Raw genomic sequence first — 19,611 nt, forward strand, 5'->3', positions numbered from 1 at the left:
TCTCACAGAGGTAACTCGTGGAAGTACCAATGTATTGAAGCAAGATACATCGAAGTCACAAGTGTATTTTGCGGGAGCAGAATTGTCATGTTGTGAAGACTGCAAAAAGAAAAGTGTTATATTTCATGGTGTTCAGCTGGAGCAGAATGATATTCAAGTATTTAATTGTTGATGGATATTTCATATTTTGTGAAAATATGAAATTGTTTGTTGCATGAGGACCACTTGAAATTTTAGAATGTACATTACATAGTCCAGTGTGACATCATGAGTTCATGCATATGGCATATTGAACACTTTGGAAATATTGATTGTAATTTTTTTTTATTTTCCAATGCTGAATCTTTTTTCTTTTCTTCCAACTTTTCTTTTTACTAAGATATCATAAGTTTTGAAATTTTATAAAATTTTGGGCCATTATGACCATATGATGTGGTCTCATTAGTCAAACAAAAGCATTAGATATGCAAACATATTATCACTTAAATGTTGAGTCCAACTGCAAATTGTACAGACCCAGATCTGCCATTGCATAATGTGCCAGCAGATCTGGGTCTGTGCAGTTTGTTAGGAGTAATCAGTTGAATAAACATCACAGACCCTGATCTGATCACAGACCCTGATCTGCAGGTACATTATGCTATGGCTGTTTAGGATCTTTTTCATTTCCAGTTTGACTAAACTTACGAGTGAGTACTTACAGTGTACAGTTAAACAATAAGTTCTTGATAATACCATCATAGTTAGCAGAGAGTTAAATTGAGGTGGTGTTTAGGAGATTAGATTGTGCTATTTCCATTAGCAACACACAGCTACATAATTTGGTATTTTTTCTTCTCAAAACTGTAACAGTAAAATAGTTAATCACGGCATTCAGAGTTATTTGAGTGCATCTTCCATAGTACTACATTTACACTAGCTCCACCATATATACATGCTTATAAGTCAAACTGCAAGCTGCACATAATGTGATGGCAGATCTGGGTCTGTTTAGTTTGTTAGTAGTAATCAGTAGAACAAACAACATAGACCCTATTCTGCAGGTGCATCATGCTACAACAGATCAGGATCCTTGTTGTTTTACAATTTGACTCAACTTATAAGCGAATATATAAGTATGTCATCAGAGAGTACCAGTAACAGAGCTTATCACTAGACTGCTGGACTAGTTTAACAAAAATTGTCTATAACATTTTGGCTTTAGTACCTTCAAAATTTCACCTTAGGTACCAATTTTAATACCATATGCCCTTGAATGGTTTTTGAAAAGCCCTCAGCTGATTTTGTTAAAATTTGTTACAGGAATTTTTTGCATCAAGGTCTTTAAGTTTTGTACAAAGGATATAAAGTATCATCTAATATGGCTATAATTGATATTAAGAATACATTATTGACAAAGAAGCTCATTGAACAGTATGGAGCAAATTTGAGATAGTTGGGAATGTAATTTTCCAATTCTGGTTGCCAGGTGAGTGATCTTTGCTCCCATGCATCTCCTGTTCCTTCCTAATGTAGAGTCCCATACTGTGTTGGCAAGTCTTCTTATTTTATAAGATGTAAAAAAAAAATCTTCTTTATTGAGAAACTTCATCATTTTGTTCCTGTTTGTTAAAATTGTTATACTGACACACAGACACACACTCTCATATATATATATATATATATATATATATATATATATATATATATATATATATATATATATATATATATATATACACATATGTATGTGTGTATGTATATGTATATATATATATATATATATATATATATATATATATATAATCAAACCTTCATCCATTTCAGGATGGTGAAGAAAATCATATGGAAGATACTAAAGTACAAGAGGAAGTCAAGACTGCAGATGTTGAAATTAGAGTAGAGACAGGTGAAGGTAAAAATAAAGAGACAAATGACCATTCCAGTGTTCAAGAACACCAGAGAGAAGTGGAAGAACTTAATATAGATGAAGTGAATCCCATGCCTGTTGACAAAGTCATTGAAGTCAAAGAACAGATGAATAAAACAAGGAAAAACATTGTGATTAAAATCTTGAAGTCATCTGTAGGGAGAAAGTCAGATACTCAAAAAAATCCTGAACCTGGTGAAAAAAGTAATGCTTCAGTCATTTCCACCTCTCATCCAAGCAGTGTTACTCCAGTTACCTCTGCTTCACAGTCAGCAACTTCAATCTTCACACAAACAGAGCAGATTCCAACAATTCAGGGCAGGACCATTGTTTCTTCTGCCAAAGGTTCAGCCATTCCATCTCTTGCAAATTCTTCCCAATATGTACCAAGGACAATGACTTGGACATCCAGCATGGAAGAAACTGGCAATACCTTTGGAGACAACATCTCTCAAAATCAAGGAAATACCAATATGGGATTAATGCCCACACCATTTCCTTTTCCTCCAGTCTCTGGAGGATCTAGACAAGTCTTTCCTCCATTTATGCCACCTGTGTCATTGCCTGGAAATATGCAGGCTTTGGTAGGAGCCATGACACAGGCAGCCCTAACACATTTCCAGTCACCACAGAGATTTGCTCCAGTTCCCTTAAACCAATCAGCCATGTTCTTCCAGAGACCCCAGCTTTTAGTAGGAGCACCCCTTTCACATCTGACTAGACCTAACCATTGTGGTCCCCCACCATTGACAATTCCACCCATTTCCCACCCTCAAATAATGAGTCAGAGGCCTCCAGGGATTCATGATGTGAACATAAGACTCCCACCACCAGGCTTTGTTGTTCCTCCACCACAGAGAGGCATATCTCCAGTTGGTGCTCAAAGAATTTTACAAGGTCCTCCTCCTGTTTTGAGTGGTGGCTTTCGCCAGTCATCCATAGTCACCAGCAACATTCAGACAGCTGGAATAAATTCATCAGTTTCAGGAAACAAAGGCCCTGCATACATGAGCCAGATGGTTGGAACCAACATTCCTCCTGGAAAACCAATTCATGCACTTGGATCAGAAACAAATGTACAGACTAATTTGCCAAAAAGTCAACAAAATTTTGGAAATCAACAACAGGGCATGCCATTAAGTTCAAACAGACTTGAAACTGCTTCAGTCAATAGTCAGACATCTGTTGGAAATCCTATTTATACTATTGGCAGAGGGAATCATGGGAAGGGTCATCAAAGTACAGCACTTATTAATATTCCTTTAGAAAACAGTTCTTCCATCATTGCATTGGACAAGACCAAATCAGATGGAAAGACTTTTCACACAAAAGGCAGCGGGACACCACTGAAAATGATTGAATCTCAAGATAAAGTAGGAAAGCCAATACAAACATTCTCAGAACATGTAATTGGCAAACCAATTCAGACAGTTGGAGTAAAGTCTTTGGAAAAACCAGGACAGGTGCAGACCCCAGAAATGCAGATCCAAACTTACAAAAGATCTGTAGATTCTGGTTCCTTTGGCTCAAAGGATGTGAGACTAGAAAATTCAGACTCTTCAGCCAAAGAACATCCCATAGATCAGCTCGATCCACAGAAGGAGAAGCAAGATTTGTCCATTAGGTCACATCCACTAGATGAACTGGAAATAAAACCAGAGCGATCCATCAAAGAGCACCCACTGGATGTGCTCAATTCCAACAGCGGTAAGTCATTAGATAAAAATCCAAAAGAACACCCTCTAGATACATTGGATCCTAAAATAAATTCTAAATCAGATAACAAAGGAAAAGAACATCCACTTGATCAGTTGACAAAGAGTGATGTTAGACAAGTTGTTTATGACAAGAAAAGATCTGCAGATGTAATAGAATGGTTTGCAGAGAAATTTGCTCCATCAAAAAAGAGACCTTCTGAAAAGGAATCCTATACTTCTGAGGAAAGTGATAACGAATCATCACGTCATTCTTTTTCTGAAAGTCATAAAAGACAGTCTGTATCAGACTTGGATGGTTCAGAGAGAAAGAAGAAGAGGGACTTGTTTTTCTCTAGCTTTATAAATGCTTTTAAAAGTAAAGAAGATGGGAGCAATGAACTTGACCAGGAATCTATCTCATCCTTAGCAGAAAAGAAGAATGAGCTGATGAGAGAACTGGCAAATCTTGGAACAGATAGTTCTGGACCTAGTGAGGTGGAGGACAAAAGTGAATCTCCAGTGTTACCTGCAGACAGAAATATAAGGGACAGCATTAAAAGAACATATAGTGATATTGAATCTGATACAGATCTGGAAGAGGGAGAGGTTATAGAAAATACTGATCGGCGCATTGTGCATGTAAGGAATGATGGACCAAAGATTTCACTTGCCAAAAGAAGCACAGCAGAGAGCATGAAGGTTTCAATGGATAGGAGTGAGAATGTCTCAAATAGAGTGAAATCAGATCCCATTGTTCAGCAAAAAAACATTTCTTCTCTTCATGAAAAAAACAGAGTTGGCCGGTTATCACATGTAAAGGAAGTGGCCACTGACTGGAGTTCCATGCTCATGACACCTGAAGAACATCTAGAAGTTGTGAAAGGGAGGAATTCTAATCGAGTGGTAAAGGATAGTGGGGAATACAGTAGGTACTCAAATACCAGACCCAAACCAAGAACACATTATGACAAAAGTCCTGTGCTTGACATGGATACAAGTCAGTCTGGTTATGAAAACAGGGACCTGAATCTTACAGCTGATGGAAAGGCTTCTGCAGCATCTACTATACATCCTACTGTAGATATAAATTTTAACAATTCAAATTCAGAACTTCCCATCAGTCAGGAGGCACTTGGTAATGAGGAATCTGTACTTTCCAAATCTGCAGAATTGATAAGCAAGAAAAGAGAGAAAATTATTGCATCAAGTCAAGTGAAAACATTGGAAGAGTGGCTTAAGGTGGAATTTGATCTTGATAATGTGCAGCATCTAGCTAAATTTATTCCCTTTCCTTTAGACACATCATTTCCTGCAATATCAAAGGTAAAAAGACGCAAACTCAAGCAGCGAGTGCGTTCCATTTTAGAATTGAAAGGGAATGAAGTAATCAAGACAGCATCCAATCCCCAAGTCCAGATGAATTCTGCAGGCATGCAAATTCAGTCACAGTCCCTATTTTCCCGGCCAGAAGTATCTGGTTCTCAAATCCAAAAGGAGTTGAAGATTGTGAAAAAGGCTCTTGATGAAGTAAAAAATCTGAATTCTGTTGCCAACTGGCAGCAGTCACATGCTGTCAAGACAGGAGAATCTTTGCGATTACAGTCAGCTTTAGTCGTTGTTGAATTGGACATGAAAAATATGTTGCAAAGGACATGTTTCTATGGATACCCACATCGAAAGATTCCGAGTGAAGTTCTACTTGACTCCGAAAAATCCAGTTTTAAATCAGACGAAGAAGTGTTCTTGATTCTGATTTCACCAATATCTTCAAAGTCTTTCAGTAAATTAGTTGGTCTAAAACATAAAATTGAATCCATGTTGAGGCTGAAAGCCAATCCAGTTAATTCAAGTACTGAACGACAGAAATCCATTATGGCCGACATAAAAAAGTTACACAATCAGCGTCAGAATATAATGAGGCCTTTCACAGGTTATCTAAACAAGAAGCGGCAACAAAAGCTTGAGGAACAGTTGGAGAAGTACCAACTGGTGCATGAGTATTTGAAGAAGCAATCCAGTCCAGTACCAGATTCTCAGTTGAAGTACTTAAAGACCACAATGGAAGATATAAAAGACCACCTGACCATGGTAAAGCAATATCAGGTAATAGATGATTCATTATTTTGTCAGTGTATTACAGTTTTTGAGATTAATAAAGACAGTTCTTTGTAAACGTCTCCCTTCGAAAAGTAATGATGCATGCTAATGTTGAATCACACATAATTATCAAAGCTGAAGATTTCAGAAGCTGTTGATGAGGGGTATTAACTAAATGTGGACAATTTTCTTAACAGTTTTGATCTCTGTCCTGCAAGTTGGGCAGGAATTTATTTGATGGAGGACAAAATGAATAACTTAGAGAAGTTTTCTCTGTCTCTGTCAAACGGGGCTATGGTATAGGGTTGTTGGAGATGCTACAAACACTAGTTTACTTTGAAGTTGATTTTCTTCTTTGATATTATTTGATGATACTGTACATCTGTTTCTTGAAGTGCTGGAAAACATGCTCAGTGTTGGAGTGTACATTACTATCAGCTCTAAAACAAGTGCCATGCTAAACAGTTTGTGGTGAAATTATTGTACATGAGGTTATTGAAATGATGTTGTGTTGTAATGCAACTTTTAATCATTACATAACTAGCTGTTTTGCTCTTGCAAATGCAGCTTGACTATCTTGTGATCATCAGTCCATTCATGCGTCTTTACATCCATATATACTTCCATCCATGCAGGACTAGCATGCTAACCAGATCGTGCAGAGTTTATTTAATGCAGACAACAGAAATTTGACATTCATTTCTTAGTGCAGGTGTATCATTTTTCGCAGATCAGGGTTTAAATAAATCGGTAACATAGACATTAGCAAATTAAATATGGTGGACATGTTTATATGCATAGGTTGATTTTATAATCAGGTTTTTGAGGTCAGTAAATGGAATTTGCAGGTTTTATCAATGTTTTGGATGTTTTGGACATTTTTTAAGCAAGGGCATAGCCATTTCCAAAACACTAATCAATCTTGTTTAATTTTGAATTTCAGGTTCTTGAAGATTCTTCAAAGAAGGAGACAACAGAAACAACAAAGACTGAAATAACTGTAACGTTTGGAGCTTCTGAATTTTTTCCTCAAACATAGACCTTGATTACTCAATGCTGAGTTGGCATTTTATTGGAATAGAGGAAAGCCATAACTAGAATGAACATAGAAGTCACTATTTATGATCAACCACTCTTTATGCAGTTTTTGTATGATGGGATGTATCATGATATGATGCTGTCTGTTCATATGTCTGTATGTGCATATGTCCAAATCCATGTTTCCTATTTCATTTCCACAAAATAACTTCCATATTTTTTACCATCTGCCTAAATCACATTTTGTAAATAGCTTGCATTTAGGGTAAGGAAAAGAAACTATCAATTTATGGGTCAAAAGGTCAATGGTCAGTACAAATGGTGGAAGAAAAGTGGTTTCTGCACAAAAGCATTACTTCTGTGTCACAAACCTGTACCAATCTTTTCGGACAGCTTGCACTTGGATAAGAAAGAAACCTGTAAATGGTGGGGTCTGAAGGTCAGGGTTCCTGTGACTCAAAGAAGAAAACGTTTTTTTGCATAATAACATTGCTTCTATATCGCAGACCTGGACCAAACATTGTGGATGGCTTGCAGTTGGGATTGGCAAAAAAGCTTATTGATTTTGGTGTCAGAGGTCTTAGTCACTGACTGAAGGAAGAAAAATGGTTTTTGAAGTATAACTTGAGTTCTAAAATGTGCCCCTCCCCCATATTTTGTGTACAGTCAAGCATGCCCCACTAGTGCCTACCTTGAATCCTACCCACACAATATTTTTTACCATCCATCAGGATCAAATTTTGTAAATCGCTAGTAAGGGAAAAAAGCTGTCAATTTGGGAGTCAAAAAGTCAATGGTCAGTGTGACTGATGAAAGAAAAATGGTTTTTGCAAAACATCATGACTTCTACATCGCAGATTGGCTGAGCTTGTTAAAATAATGGAGTCCTCAATTCAGACTCAGACTTTATTATCAAGATCTTTGACAAAATTGATGCTTAACACGATAAAGTCTTCTTAATGAAGAAATTTATATAGAAAGCATCATGCTGAATAGGATTTCTTGGCCAGCTACTATTGATTTTGGATTTATATAGAAAGCATCATGCTGAATAGGATTTCTAGGCCAACTACTACTGCATTTGGATTTATATAGAAAGCATCATGCTGAAAATGATTTCTTGGCCAACTACTATTGCATTTGGATTTATATAGAAAGCATCATGCTGGATATGATTTCTTGGCCAACTACTATTGCTTTTGGATTTATATAGAAAGCATCATGCTGGATATGATTTCTTGGCCAACTACTATTGCATTTGGATTTATAATAGAAAGCATCATGCTGAATATGATTTCTTGGTCAACTACTATTGCATTTGGATTTTGGCATGAGCACTTGGGCCTCTTGAAAAAATGTAGCTTTTTATTTTACTCACTATGAAAAATAGTCTTGTGAACTAACACTTATAAACTTGAGAAAATTATTTTAATTGATCCTTTAGAACTTATACTTCATTTATCCACTTTTATCAAGGTTAGAAGTGAACCTAAAACATTTTTTAAAAAAATAATAATTTCAAAACCCTTAAAATACTTAAATTAACCCTTTACCTCATGCAAGCGTCTTTGGACACCTCTACTCCATTTGCATGGAAGCGCCTTTTGACACCTCTACTCATTTCGCATGGAAGCGCCTTTTGATGCCTCCTGTAAACATCAGCCATTTTGAACTGGTTTGTGTAGCGCCACCTTCGGAGAAAACCCCCCTATTAGATACTACCTTCATTTCTGATCACGTGGTTGTATTTATGCACAGGTCGATATCTGCTATTTAAAGTAACTGGGTCGTAATCTCCACTCTCCAAAATGGCGGTCACGGATTTCATTCAGTACATACGAAGTTTTCACAATTCGAATCACAGCCATGAAAGATTCAATAACTATGGTAGAGGCTTTGATATTGATGTAGGCAGCAATTAGTTTTTATAAATTATCAAATTCAGATGACTTAGTGATGTAGACGCAGACGAAAACCTTGTAAATTTCGAGTATCGGAAATGGCAGCTACAATTGGTCACGCGGCCTCACTGACATGACGGTGAACGAGTTCTCTCTCGATTTTAAAGCACATAAAAAATTCTTCCATGAAAAATAATTACACAACTGTAAGAATCAGACTTTACTCTTAAATTTTTCCACATAAATAAGATGTGTACCAAAAATGTAAAATGGTTAAAATTGCTGTTAAACGTAACATACACTACATTGCTTAACAGTTCACAGGCAGGATTTCATTCAGTACTTATGAAGTTTTCATGATTAGAATCACAACTATGAAAGATTCAATAACTTAGGTAAAGGCTCTGATATTTATATAGGCAGCAGTTAGTTTTTATTGATTATCAAATTCAGATGACTTAGTGATATGGGCGCAGACGAAAAACATAAATTTCGAGTATGGGAAATGGCAGCTACAGTTGGTCACGCGGCCTCACTGACATGACGGTGAACGAGTTCTCTCTCGATTTTAAAGCACATAAAAAAATTCTTCCATGAAAAATAATTACACAGCTATAACAATCGGACTTTACTCTTAAATTTTTCCACATATAATAGATGTGTACCAAAAATGTAAAATGGTTAAAACTGCTGTTAAACGTAACATACACTACATTGCTTAACAGTTCACGTGCGGGCCTATGCGTATGCTGTCGACTAGGTAACAGGTGTTCTCTTTATAGCGCGCTGCACTTTGTCATTATGCTCTATGAGGTAAAGGGTTAAAAGAAAGTAAAAACCTAAAAATTGGAAACAATAATGCATTTTTAGAAACAGTTTTTCATTAGGATAGCCTTGTCATCAAAAAAGCATGGAATTGTTTTTATAGCACTTGTGGATATTTGTTTTTTGTTTTTTAAGTTTCACTTTAGAAACAAAATCAGATCATAATTAGTATATACTCACCATGGAGATAATCTTGTAACTAGTTTGTGTCTTAAACCATCCAAAAATTTTAAAAACTTGAAAAAAAATGAAAATGACCCTCAAATTGTAAAACTTAATTTCACTTCTAACCCTGTTTAATTGTGGTGTCATCACTATCGGGCTTGAAAGATCTTTGAAGTTCCATATATATTACAATAGTGGTTGTTTACCTGGACTACTGGCAATAACAGGTGAACAATCACAATACAGTGTGATCACAGTTTACGCAATCTCAATTTATGCGATTTCAAAATAATGTTAGATTGGGAAAAATGTTAGAAAGATCACTACTATTGAGATAACTCTATCATACAAATAGATTGTGCCACCGTCGCAGGCAAACATTGCCCACAATGCCCAGCTCTTATACCCCCACCATTCTGTTTATTATGGCCTCAGTGCTGCATGTGTATGTACAATTACAAATTGTTTGTTACAATTTTGGAACATTACTTGTGATGGCATCTGAAAGACGTGAAAGTGATAGTCCAAAGATACCAAGGAAGGCTATTTCTTTAGAGGTTAAACTTGAAGTAGTGGAAAGGTATGAAGCTGGTCAGATTGCTGCCAAAATAAAGCATGCTTTGAACCTTAGTGAAAGTACATGTAGAACAATACGTGACAGTGTGGAAAAAAATAAAAGCAACTGTGAAAGCTTGAACCTCCCTTTCAAACCAGAAAAGTTGCTATACCTGTCCCAACATAATTGAAAGGATGGAAAGAATGTTGACAACGTGACTTGATGAACACTACTGTTCAATGCAGTTTTCATTTTTTAGTTATACGTACATATGTTCTATTGATTAAAATTTATAATTTCATGTTTTTATTTTATGTTAACTTTGTTTTAAGTTCGTTTCCCTATGCTTTTTATGAAAACCTTTTTTCCCTATGCTTTTTATGAAAACCTTTATTTTTTTTTACTTTAATCTACTTTGCAGAAGCATTGCCTAATTTTATCATACTGAATTTATATGGAGAAAATGATCTCAATTTATGCGAATCTCAAATTATGCATGTGCTTCAAAAACGTAACTCTCACGTAAATTGCGATCACACTGTATACAAAACATTATATACATGGATGTGACAAACATACAGCAACACAACCACTGATGAGTGCTTGGCCAAGTCAATTATTGGTTGGCACATCAACACATCATTGGTTATATTGATGTTACTGGAGTAAAGTGTCTTGCATAAGACTTGCCGTGTAGAATAATCTGCACATAAGGCTCATAAAAAGGGGAAATTTGGATGCACAGTGGGTGACTGTACTGATTGTGTCTCTTTCCAAAGCTCTGTCAGATTTCTGCTTGTTTTGCCTTTTTTTTCCCCTTTTTTCAGAGCATTCTGTATGCCACTTCTGTCTTTTGTGTAGCTCACAATAATATGTGGTTAGGGCAGGATTTGAACCCACATTCGTCTTATTTCAAGTCCAACCACTCAGTTATTTCGCTTTTAAGAGCAACCGGTCTCTCGCTTGGGGTTCAGAGTAGACACTTGAGCAGACCAATATACTAAGCATTGCATCTGCTAAACGTTACTATTGATTATGTAGGATGGAGTGGCCCAACATCTTCAACACCGTGGGCCACATGGACCAAAAAATGCAAAGTTCATGGGCCATGCATGATATATATTACTGTAATTAGTTATACTGTAATTATAAAACTGACCTTTTTGTATGAGCACAAACCACCATAAAAATGACCTGCAGGTCTAATTGGACCACTCTGATGTAGGAAATATGATACTTGCAAAAATTCTTTGATTCTTAAGAAAATTATCTTTAAAAAAAACTTACATCAGTATAAGGAGAACATTACAGAATATCAGTGCCAGTAATTTTCTCAGCATGACTTTTTTGTTTTTTATATTGTTTTAAAGTTTGGTTGATCAAACTGCCAGTGTGTACTCTACACAAAAGTGAATTTATGACAACTGTGGTATATAATAGAGTGCAAGAGACTGTGTGGCAAATAGTCTGTATGATGGGTCATATCTTCACTGAGAAATTGAAATAAACAAAGTTATGCTGGTGTATATTTGTTAGTTGAATGGAATAATGTCAGTGATTCTTTGCTAGTCTACTTTCTTTTGTTAACTTGTCCATTGCTTTCCAAGGTGTGAGGGTGTTGCCAGTAGTAATTTTATTATTGTATGTGAATGCATTTAAGATATTAGTGCAATAATTACAGTTCAGTAGTCAAATAAGTGCTTTAGTAGTAATTCAATTCCTTATTTGTAAAGATATTTCATTTTTGTGTACATGTACTTCATTTGATAAACACTTGTTAACATTTTTGACAAGCATGTTCAATTGTCAAGTGAATTATTTCTTTCATCATTGCAGAAGATTCTTTTCCTCACTTGTATCTTACCATATATACTCATTGTAAGACAAGTCCAACTGCAAACTGCACAGACCCAGATCTGTTGTCACATAATGCTCCGGCAGATCTGCATCCATGCAGTCTGTTAGGAGTAAATCAGTTGAACAAACAAACATAGACCCTGATCTGCAGGCGAATTATGCTACGACAGATCAGGATCTTTGTTGTTTGCAGATGACTCAACTTATAAGTATATACGGTAATTCTGTCATGTTATACTGGGAAGCTTGTTATCAGTAATTACTCAAAAAAATGTTCATAAAAACTAACCACATTTACAAAAGATATCATTATGCTTATTATTGTTATTTACAGTACATGCACCATGCTGTTTTTTGGGTTGTTTTTTTTTCTTCTTGTAATCCTATGGTTGAATTCATTATACTGTACATTACAGACCAATATTTGGTCTATGTGTTTTGACTTGTGTAATATATGTTTCATGCTATCACAGTTTTGTAAACCACTTGTTTTGCATAGCAGGTCTTCAAAATATAGTCACTGTCATTGTTATGGACTATTTGTATTTTGTAGTCATTTCTTCATCAAATATTGATGACATGTACTGGTTCCTTTTTAATCGGCACAAAAGGATTAATAAGGCTTGCTTTTCAGACTTCAGTAATGTTCTGTATCTTTTCTGCGAGTTCCTTCCTTTCATTTCCCACTACTCGTCCATTTTCTTTTGTCCATGGATCATCAGATTTTGTGCCGACTTTAAAATGACGTCAGGCATGGCTTTGTAGAGTAGTAAGTCATTAACCATTTTATCTTCTGGGTGAGCATGGTGATATGAGCCGAAAGATTTTAATTCGAAGAAAAATGTTGTGTTGCTGTTATGATTGAAAAACATGGTAACCTTGTCTATCCGTATGTCCAATGCTATTTTGTGAACTTACTTTATGTCTTTGATAGGGAACAAAAATAAAATCTGTCTAGAAGGACCCAAACCCATGCCAGCTTAAAACAGAAATGGTTGTTGCTTAATGTACATTAGGCCATTGCATAACGTTTGGTTTGATCACAGAGACCAGTATGTGAAAATGGTCATTGGTAGTCCAAACAGGCTTGATGGTGTTGTCAGAGTTTACTGGTTTCCAAACGCCTCAATAACTGACTTGTGATACTACCTAGCATTGTTAGAGTTCAGTAGAGCATCGTGTATCCAAACCTTGATTATTGGTATTTGAGGTTCCAAAGAATCAATGCCATGGCTCTATATGTCCCTAAAATAAACTGGATGATCCAAATTTCTGAGTGTCTGAACAAGTAGCATGCCCTTCAGCAACTTGTACAATGAAAGTACTGTATATCAGCATCAGCAGTTTGCCTTAATGTGGCGCAATCAAAATACGAGTCAGTTCTATTGTTTTTAAAGGGGTGATTTAGTAAATTCATTAGAATTGTCTATTACAGCTGACCTGACTGTAAGGCCAAGGAAACTTATGGTGTTATCTTTCATCATTTCAGTCCCAGTCAGCAATAGCTATGTTCAGCTACTTCCCAGAAACCACTCAGTTGAGATCGGCAACAAGGCCTATCTTTCCCACAATTGTGAAGTCACACAAACTTCATTCTTGCATATGTCATGTGATGACACATTTTATTCAACTAAAAGAGGATGAAACAAACGGAATGAACACTATAATACACACATTAGAAAAGCAGAAAACAGATAATAAGTTTAAATAATGATTAACAAAAGACAGTGAGGGCATTTTCGACTAGATTGTTATACCAGCCAGTTTATTGATCGTGTCTGTCAGGATGGTTGACATCACTGCTAAAGGTTTGTGTTTAACCATGTTTTTATCAAATTGAAAAATGCTGGGCTTAAATCAGGTTTGGCAGGCATCATCATTAATGGAGAATGAGAAATGGCAGGCAAGACTGTCACCGAGTGAAGTTCTCTTGAATGTGTGTACTTTCTAACTGCACTACCTGATGTCCTGTTAATGTAAAAAGATCATAAAACTTTTTTGATACTAGCTTCTAACAAATGTGGAGGCAAATGCGCATTTGTTTTCGTGACTGTTGGCACGAATCACTTTGTCAAGAGGATGAGATTGAAAGGAGACTGCTGAATAATAATAATAATAATAATGAGGACTTTATATAGTACCTAATCTTTAGAAACTCTAAGTGCTTTACAAAATTGGACAACACGTAAGGACATGATTACAGTAAACAAACACCATGAAATTAGAAAACAGAAAACATGCTGAAAATATTTAAGGTAAGGAAACATTATTAGGTCTTTAAGTCTGTTCTTGCAATCGAAATAGATGAGTTTTAAGAGTGCTCTTGAATGAGATCACAGTGTCTTTGTGTCTAAATTCAGTGTGCCATTTGTTCCACATTGCTGGGCCCAGGGATGCAAAAGAACATTGTCCATATGACTTAATTTTCATAGTGGAAATAATGAGAATACAAGTGTCAGAAGAGGAGTGTAAGTATCTTGCTGGTGTGTACACATGGGTGAGGTTGGATACGTATGTTGGACTGGAGCCCGTTAGTGAAACATAGCACAGAGAACAAATTTTGTGTTTGATTCTGGATCGAATGGATAGCCAGTATAGGGTACAGAGTGGGGGGAGGGGGTATGTGATGATCGTGGTATTCTAAGGATGATCTGATCTGAGCAGGTGTGTTTTGAACTTTTTGAAGTTTCTGGAGTAGATATTGAGATGAACCAGACAGAACTGAGTTATAATAGTCCAGTCTTGAAAGTACTAAAGAACACACAAGTATTTTAGTGGCATCAAGTGAATGATAATTGCAAATGTAGCTGATGTGTCTCAGCTCAAGATATGTAGCCTTGCATATGTTCATGACATGTTGGTGCAGTGAGAGTACTGTCGAGAGTAATACCTAGGTTTCATACTGACTGTGTGAATTTAATGTTGGTGTTGCTGATATTTATTGTTTGAAGTAAAGGATGTGAATGAGAAAGTCTTTTTGTTTTAATCAGAATGGCTTCAGTTTTATCATCATTCATCTGCAGCTTGTTACATGTCTTCCATGATTTCATATCGGAAATGCACCTCTCTAGTCCTTGGATGGTAGCGTCAACTTCAGTTGGGTGGCTAGATTTGTATATTTGGGTGTCATCAGTGTACAATTGGTGAGACACGAGATGATGATTGATGACACTTGAGAGCGGCTGAGTGTATAGAACGAAGAGAACAGGTCCCTGTGGAACACCACAGCATAGATCAACTGGGCTGGAGTGTATTCCATTTACGGACACAATTTGTGTCCTGTTGACCAAGTAGGACTTGAATCACAGTAAGGCTGTATCATGAATGCCAAATACATGCAGGAGATGGTGAAGTAATATATCATGGTTTATTGTGTCAAATGCTGCAGACAAATCAAGGAGGGTGAGGACTGTAATCTTTCCACTATCCAAAGCAGAGAGAATGACATTAACTACTTTCAGAAGAGTAGTTTCAATGCTGTGGCAAGGGCGATATGCAGACTGTACATTGATAAAAAGACTGTTTGAATTCAGATGAGATACAAGCTGGGATAGAGCAGCTTTTTCTAAAATTTTTTTACATGAATGGGAGATTAGAAACTGGGCAGTAGTAGTTCTTTATATAGTTATGGTTGAGTGTTGGTTTCTTCGGCAGAGGCTTTACAATGGCAGTTTTGAAAAATGATGGGAATTTCCCGAATGAGAGAGAGAGGTGTTAATAACATCAGTAAGTGAAGACATTATTGGATCTAAGCACACAGGCAGCAGTTGTATCAGAATTGGATCAAGTTCACATGACTTTCGTGCACTCTTCATCAGGATTCTACGTACGAAATCCATAGAGACAGGTTCAAATGCTGCTAATGGTTGCCGCTGGAATTATGTATTGCAACTATATGGGGACGACGAGTCAATTGAAATTGTGTTGTCAAGCTTATCTCTAATGGTTTGTACTTTGTCATGGAAGAAATTTGCAAACAGATCCATGTCACCTGGAGAGAAGGTAGTTGGAAGTGGTGTACATTTGTTCGTTGACATCAGCTTGTTAGTGATCTCGAAGAGCTCTTAGCAGCTGGAACTATCCATGATCTTAGTACTGGGCTGATTTCGTTGCATGGAATCTATTTGTGACATTTTTCTTAGGCTTCATAGATTTGCTTATGAATAGTGAGCCTGGTGGAAAGTCAAAGCCTCTCAGCTTTATGGCGGTCTCTTTTAGCAGTGCGAAGCTGGTCCCTAACACTGCTATACCACAGAGAACACTTTTGAATTGATACTCTGCACTTGGTTACTGGGGCATGTTTGTCAAGCAATAAACACAGGCAGTTATCAAGTTGTTCTGCTGTAGGAGGTAACCCATTTGTTCGGTTTTACATGGATGTCCTGCATTAGTTGGGTTCTATTTATCTTACGGAGGTTTCTTTTAGCAGCAGATAAAGGTGGGTTAGGGACTAAAACGACAAGATGGCATATAATGCAGAGCTAATCTGATGCAAGTTCATGGAACACCAGAGAGGACCGTAGAATATTATCATCAGATCTATGAAGAACCCAGTCTAAAATGTGACCATGTTTATGGGTGGGTTGGTTAACTGAGGTTGAAAACATTAATGGAATCTAGGAGTTTTGATGTATTTGAGTTTCCAGGACAGTTAAAGTGAAAGTTGAAATCTCCAAGAATAACCAGGTTGCCACCTGTCGAATTTCGATAGTCCAGGAGATTCGGAAACTGCTCCAAAAAGACAGATTCAGTCAGCTTGTTTTATTCTACTAGGAGGAGGGTGGTAGAGGCAGAAAAAATGGACTACCTTTGTTCCAGTGTGAGTTTGGTTTGAACTAGTTCAAAAGATGTGTGGTGGAAATCGAAGGTTGTAGTGTAGTTAAGACGGTTGATCATGGAGTTCCGTGCAATGACAGCAATTCCATTACCGCGAGTGTGGTGGGAGAATGACTTGATGGAGTACCTGGTGGGTGTTAGATCCGTGCACTTGGGCTCATTGTCTGATGATTTTAGCTATTTCCAAATAATCCTAAATGTCTTATCACAAGTCCAAAAACTAAAGAATGTTCTGAATGAAATCCAATAGGCTTGAATGTCCTGATGTACCAACAGTTTTGAATGTCCTATGTAGCAATAGTTGTGTGTTCGCGATAACCCCAGAGTAATATGCTAGTCCAAATGTAACTGAGTACTTTCTAAATTCCAATAAATCGTGTAAATAATTCCTCTCAAATTATATCTCAGCACAACTGTAAATGATCCCACAAACCAGTCTTAAACGATAATGAATTATTTTTCTCAAGTCCCCAATGTATACAAATTTCACTTGACCTAAGACTCAAGAATGTTCTGGAATTCCAATGGAAAATTCTACTAACTCATAAACAATGTTAGGCATTGTTTACTACTTACAGTCATGACAAAAGTCAAATATGCAATATATATATATATATATATATATATATATATATATATCCACAACCCTCAATCACGGACAAAAGTCAAATCACAATATAAATCCAATGCATTAGAGAACGGTATTCGAAGAAATCAGTCTTAGTATAACATTCAGTTAGCAATGGTTAAAACGTTTATGCCATTTCGGATGCAATTGTTTCCTGTTTCAATTGAATTGGTACAAACTGGATGTAAATTTGATCATACAAGTCCAAAGGTAGATTCTGAATGCACTCTTCTGAGCTATCTATTTACAGAAATTTTTTTTAAAATGAATATTCACAGGTTTGCCAAATGGAATCTGCTGGTAAATCATATCGAAAAAAAGCAGTCATCTCGCCACACACGACACGTCGCAAATAAGTATCTTTCTGAGGCAATACTTCTTCTAAAAGATTGTTTTTATTCCTGTAAGTCATTAACCTTTTCCTGGACTTTGTCCCATGGAATTCTGAATATCACTGCATAATTAAAGGTAGAAGTAATGACATCCACAGTCTTGCAACATTTTGGTTTGTAGTTGGTTAGTGTCTGAAATAGTTATTTGGTTTATTACATTCAGATAGTATACCAGTGGATAAACGTCTGTAGTTTAAAGGATGCAGTTGGTTGTGTTTCAATTGAATTTTGGCAAGTTAACTGTAAATGCTATCTCGTAGCTTGAAAGGTAAACTAGAAATCGTCTCCACTTTTAAAGTTTCCAACATGATGATTGTATTTGCATGGCCCGAAGGAAGGCAGTAACAGCAATGAAACCATCTCGAATGTCCCAGGAAAGCTGCATCTTTATACTCCGATTTGTTAAGTTTCACAACAGAACTGAGACACTTGACCTACGTAGACAAATCCTACTCCTGCTAAAGAGTTTGGACTGGGCCCTTCCATATAGTGAGACAATTTCCATTTGAACGTCTGAAATTGACTTTTAAAATTGCATTAGCCAGGCAAAGCTAGGTGAAATGTGTAATCTTAATTTGCTTTACAATTCTCGATGAAGTTGTTTTGGTACTTTGTGAATGTTTGGATGAGACCCATAAATGCACGCAAACGACGTCACTACTAGAGCGGTATGGTCGTGCTGCATCATTTATGTCGCAGGGTACTGCATAACTCTGGTCGAGAGGTACACCATTGCAGTCGAGTTCATTTGAGTTGGTAGAGGGTCCATCACATTTTTTCTGTGTTGAACTCGTCATCCTCTGTCTCCGATTACAGTGATTTTGAAGAAACAAATTCTGGAGAACGGTACCTGTGAGGTGACTTCGTGTGATCGAGAAGTCGCGTTCATTCGTTGCAGACGATCTGATTGATATACAAAGATCTAAGTAGTATACAGGGATACCCTAGGGACAAGGGGACGTTCATGTTAAATTAGGGGGTTGTACCCTGGGGACTATGTAAATTTAACATGGGAGAAAAAGTTTGTACCCTAGGGACAATGGGAATTTAACATGGGGAATAGATCGTGGGACTGTCTAGGGACAATGGGAAATTTAACATGGGGAATAGATCGTGGGACTGTCTAGGGACTAGGGGGAAATGGAACAGGGTCGGGACCCTATTTTAATAGGGTTCCGACCTGAAGGGTCTATGGAAATGGAACAGGCGAAAATTGAAACAGGAAGGGTCTCAATTTTTTTATTTTTAAAAAAAAAAAGGGGGTAGGCAATGAAAGTCAAGGTCTTTTCGAGAGATAGGAGTGGCCCTGAAAAGGGCCTTTGGTTTTCTTCTTCTTCTAATTTCTTCTATTTCTCCACCAGCTTCTTAGTTTCTGTCCTACACTTTTTCTATTCTTTTCTTTCTTTTCTTCCTCCTTTTTCTTCTTTTTCTCTTCTTTCTGCTTCTCCTCCTCTTCTTTCTTCCTCTTCTCATTTTCTTCTTCCTTTTCAATTTTTTCGTTCCATGCTCTCATCCTTATCCTTTCCTCTTCATCTTCCTTCTCCTCCTTTATTTCTTTCAACAGATCACTGATGATTTCCTTTAGTTTTCTTAAATTGTTGATCTCCATCTTCACTCGATGGGGACTATAAGAATAGTGATCCTCGTTTAGGTTAACTAACATTTGCTCCATCATGCCCAAATTGTCCAGGACGTCTTGCAATTTTTTCA

General features: G+C 36.8%; 1 protein-coding gene across 2 annotated transcripts in view; it reads left to right on the plus strand.

The window, feature by feature from the left end:
* The window catches only part of LOC149802643 (uncharacterized), a 122,116-nt gene extending 109,534 nt beyond the window's left edge, over positions 1-12,582 (plus strand). For both annotated transcript variants that reach the window (XM_089951959.1, XM_089951960.1), the window contains exons 10-11: positions 1,807-5,709; positions 6,647-12,582. In XM_089951959.1, coding sequence (XP_089808085.1) covers positions 1,807-5,709; positions 6,647-6,742 — 3,999 coding nt within the window. In that variant the 3' untranslated portion in view covers positions 6,743-12,582. The remainder of the gene's footprint in view (positions 1-1,806; positions 5,710-6,646) is intronic.
* Positions 12,583-19,611: the final 7,029 nt, after the last annotated feature.

This window comes from Sinohyriopsis cumingii, chromosome 3, assembly GCF_028554795.1.
Source record: "Sinohyriopsis cumingii isolate HCF-2022 chromosome 3, ASM2855479v2, whole genome shotgun sequence".
NCBI classification, from domain to species: Eukaryota; Metazoa; Mollusca; class Bivalvia; order Unionida; family Unionidae; genus Sinohyriopsis; species Sinohyriopsis cumingii.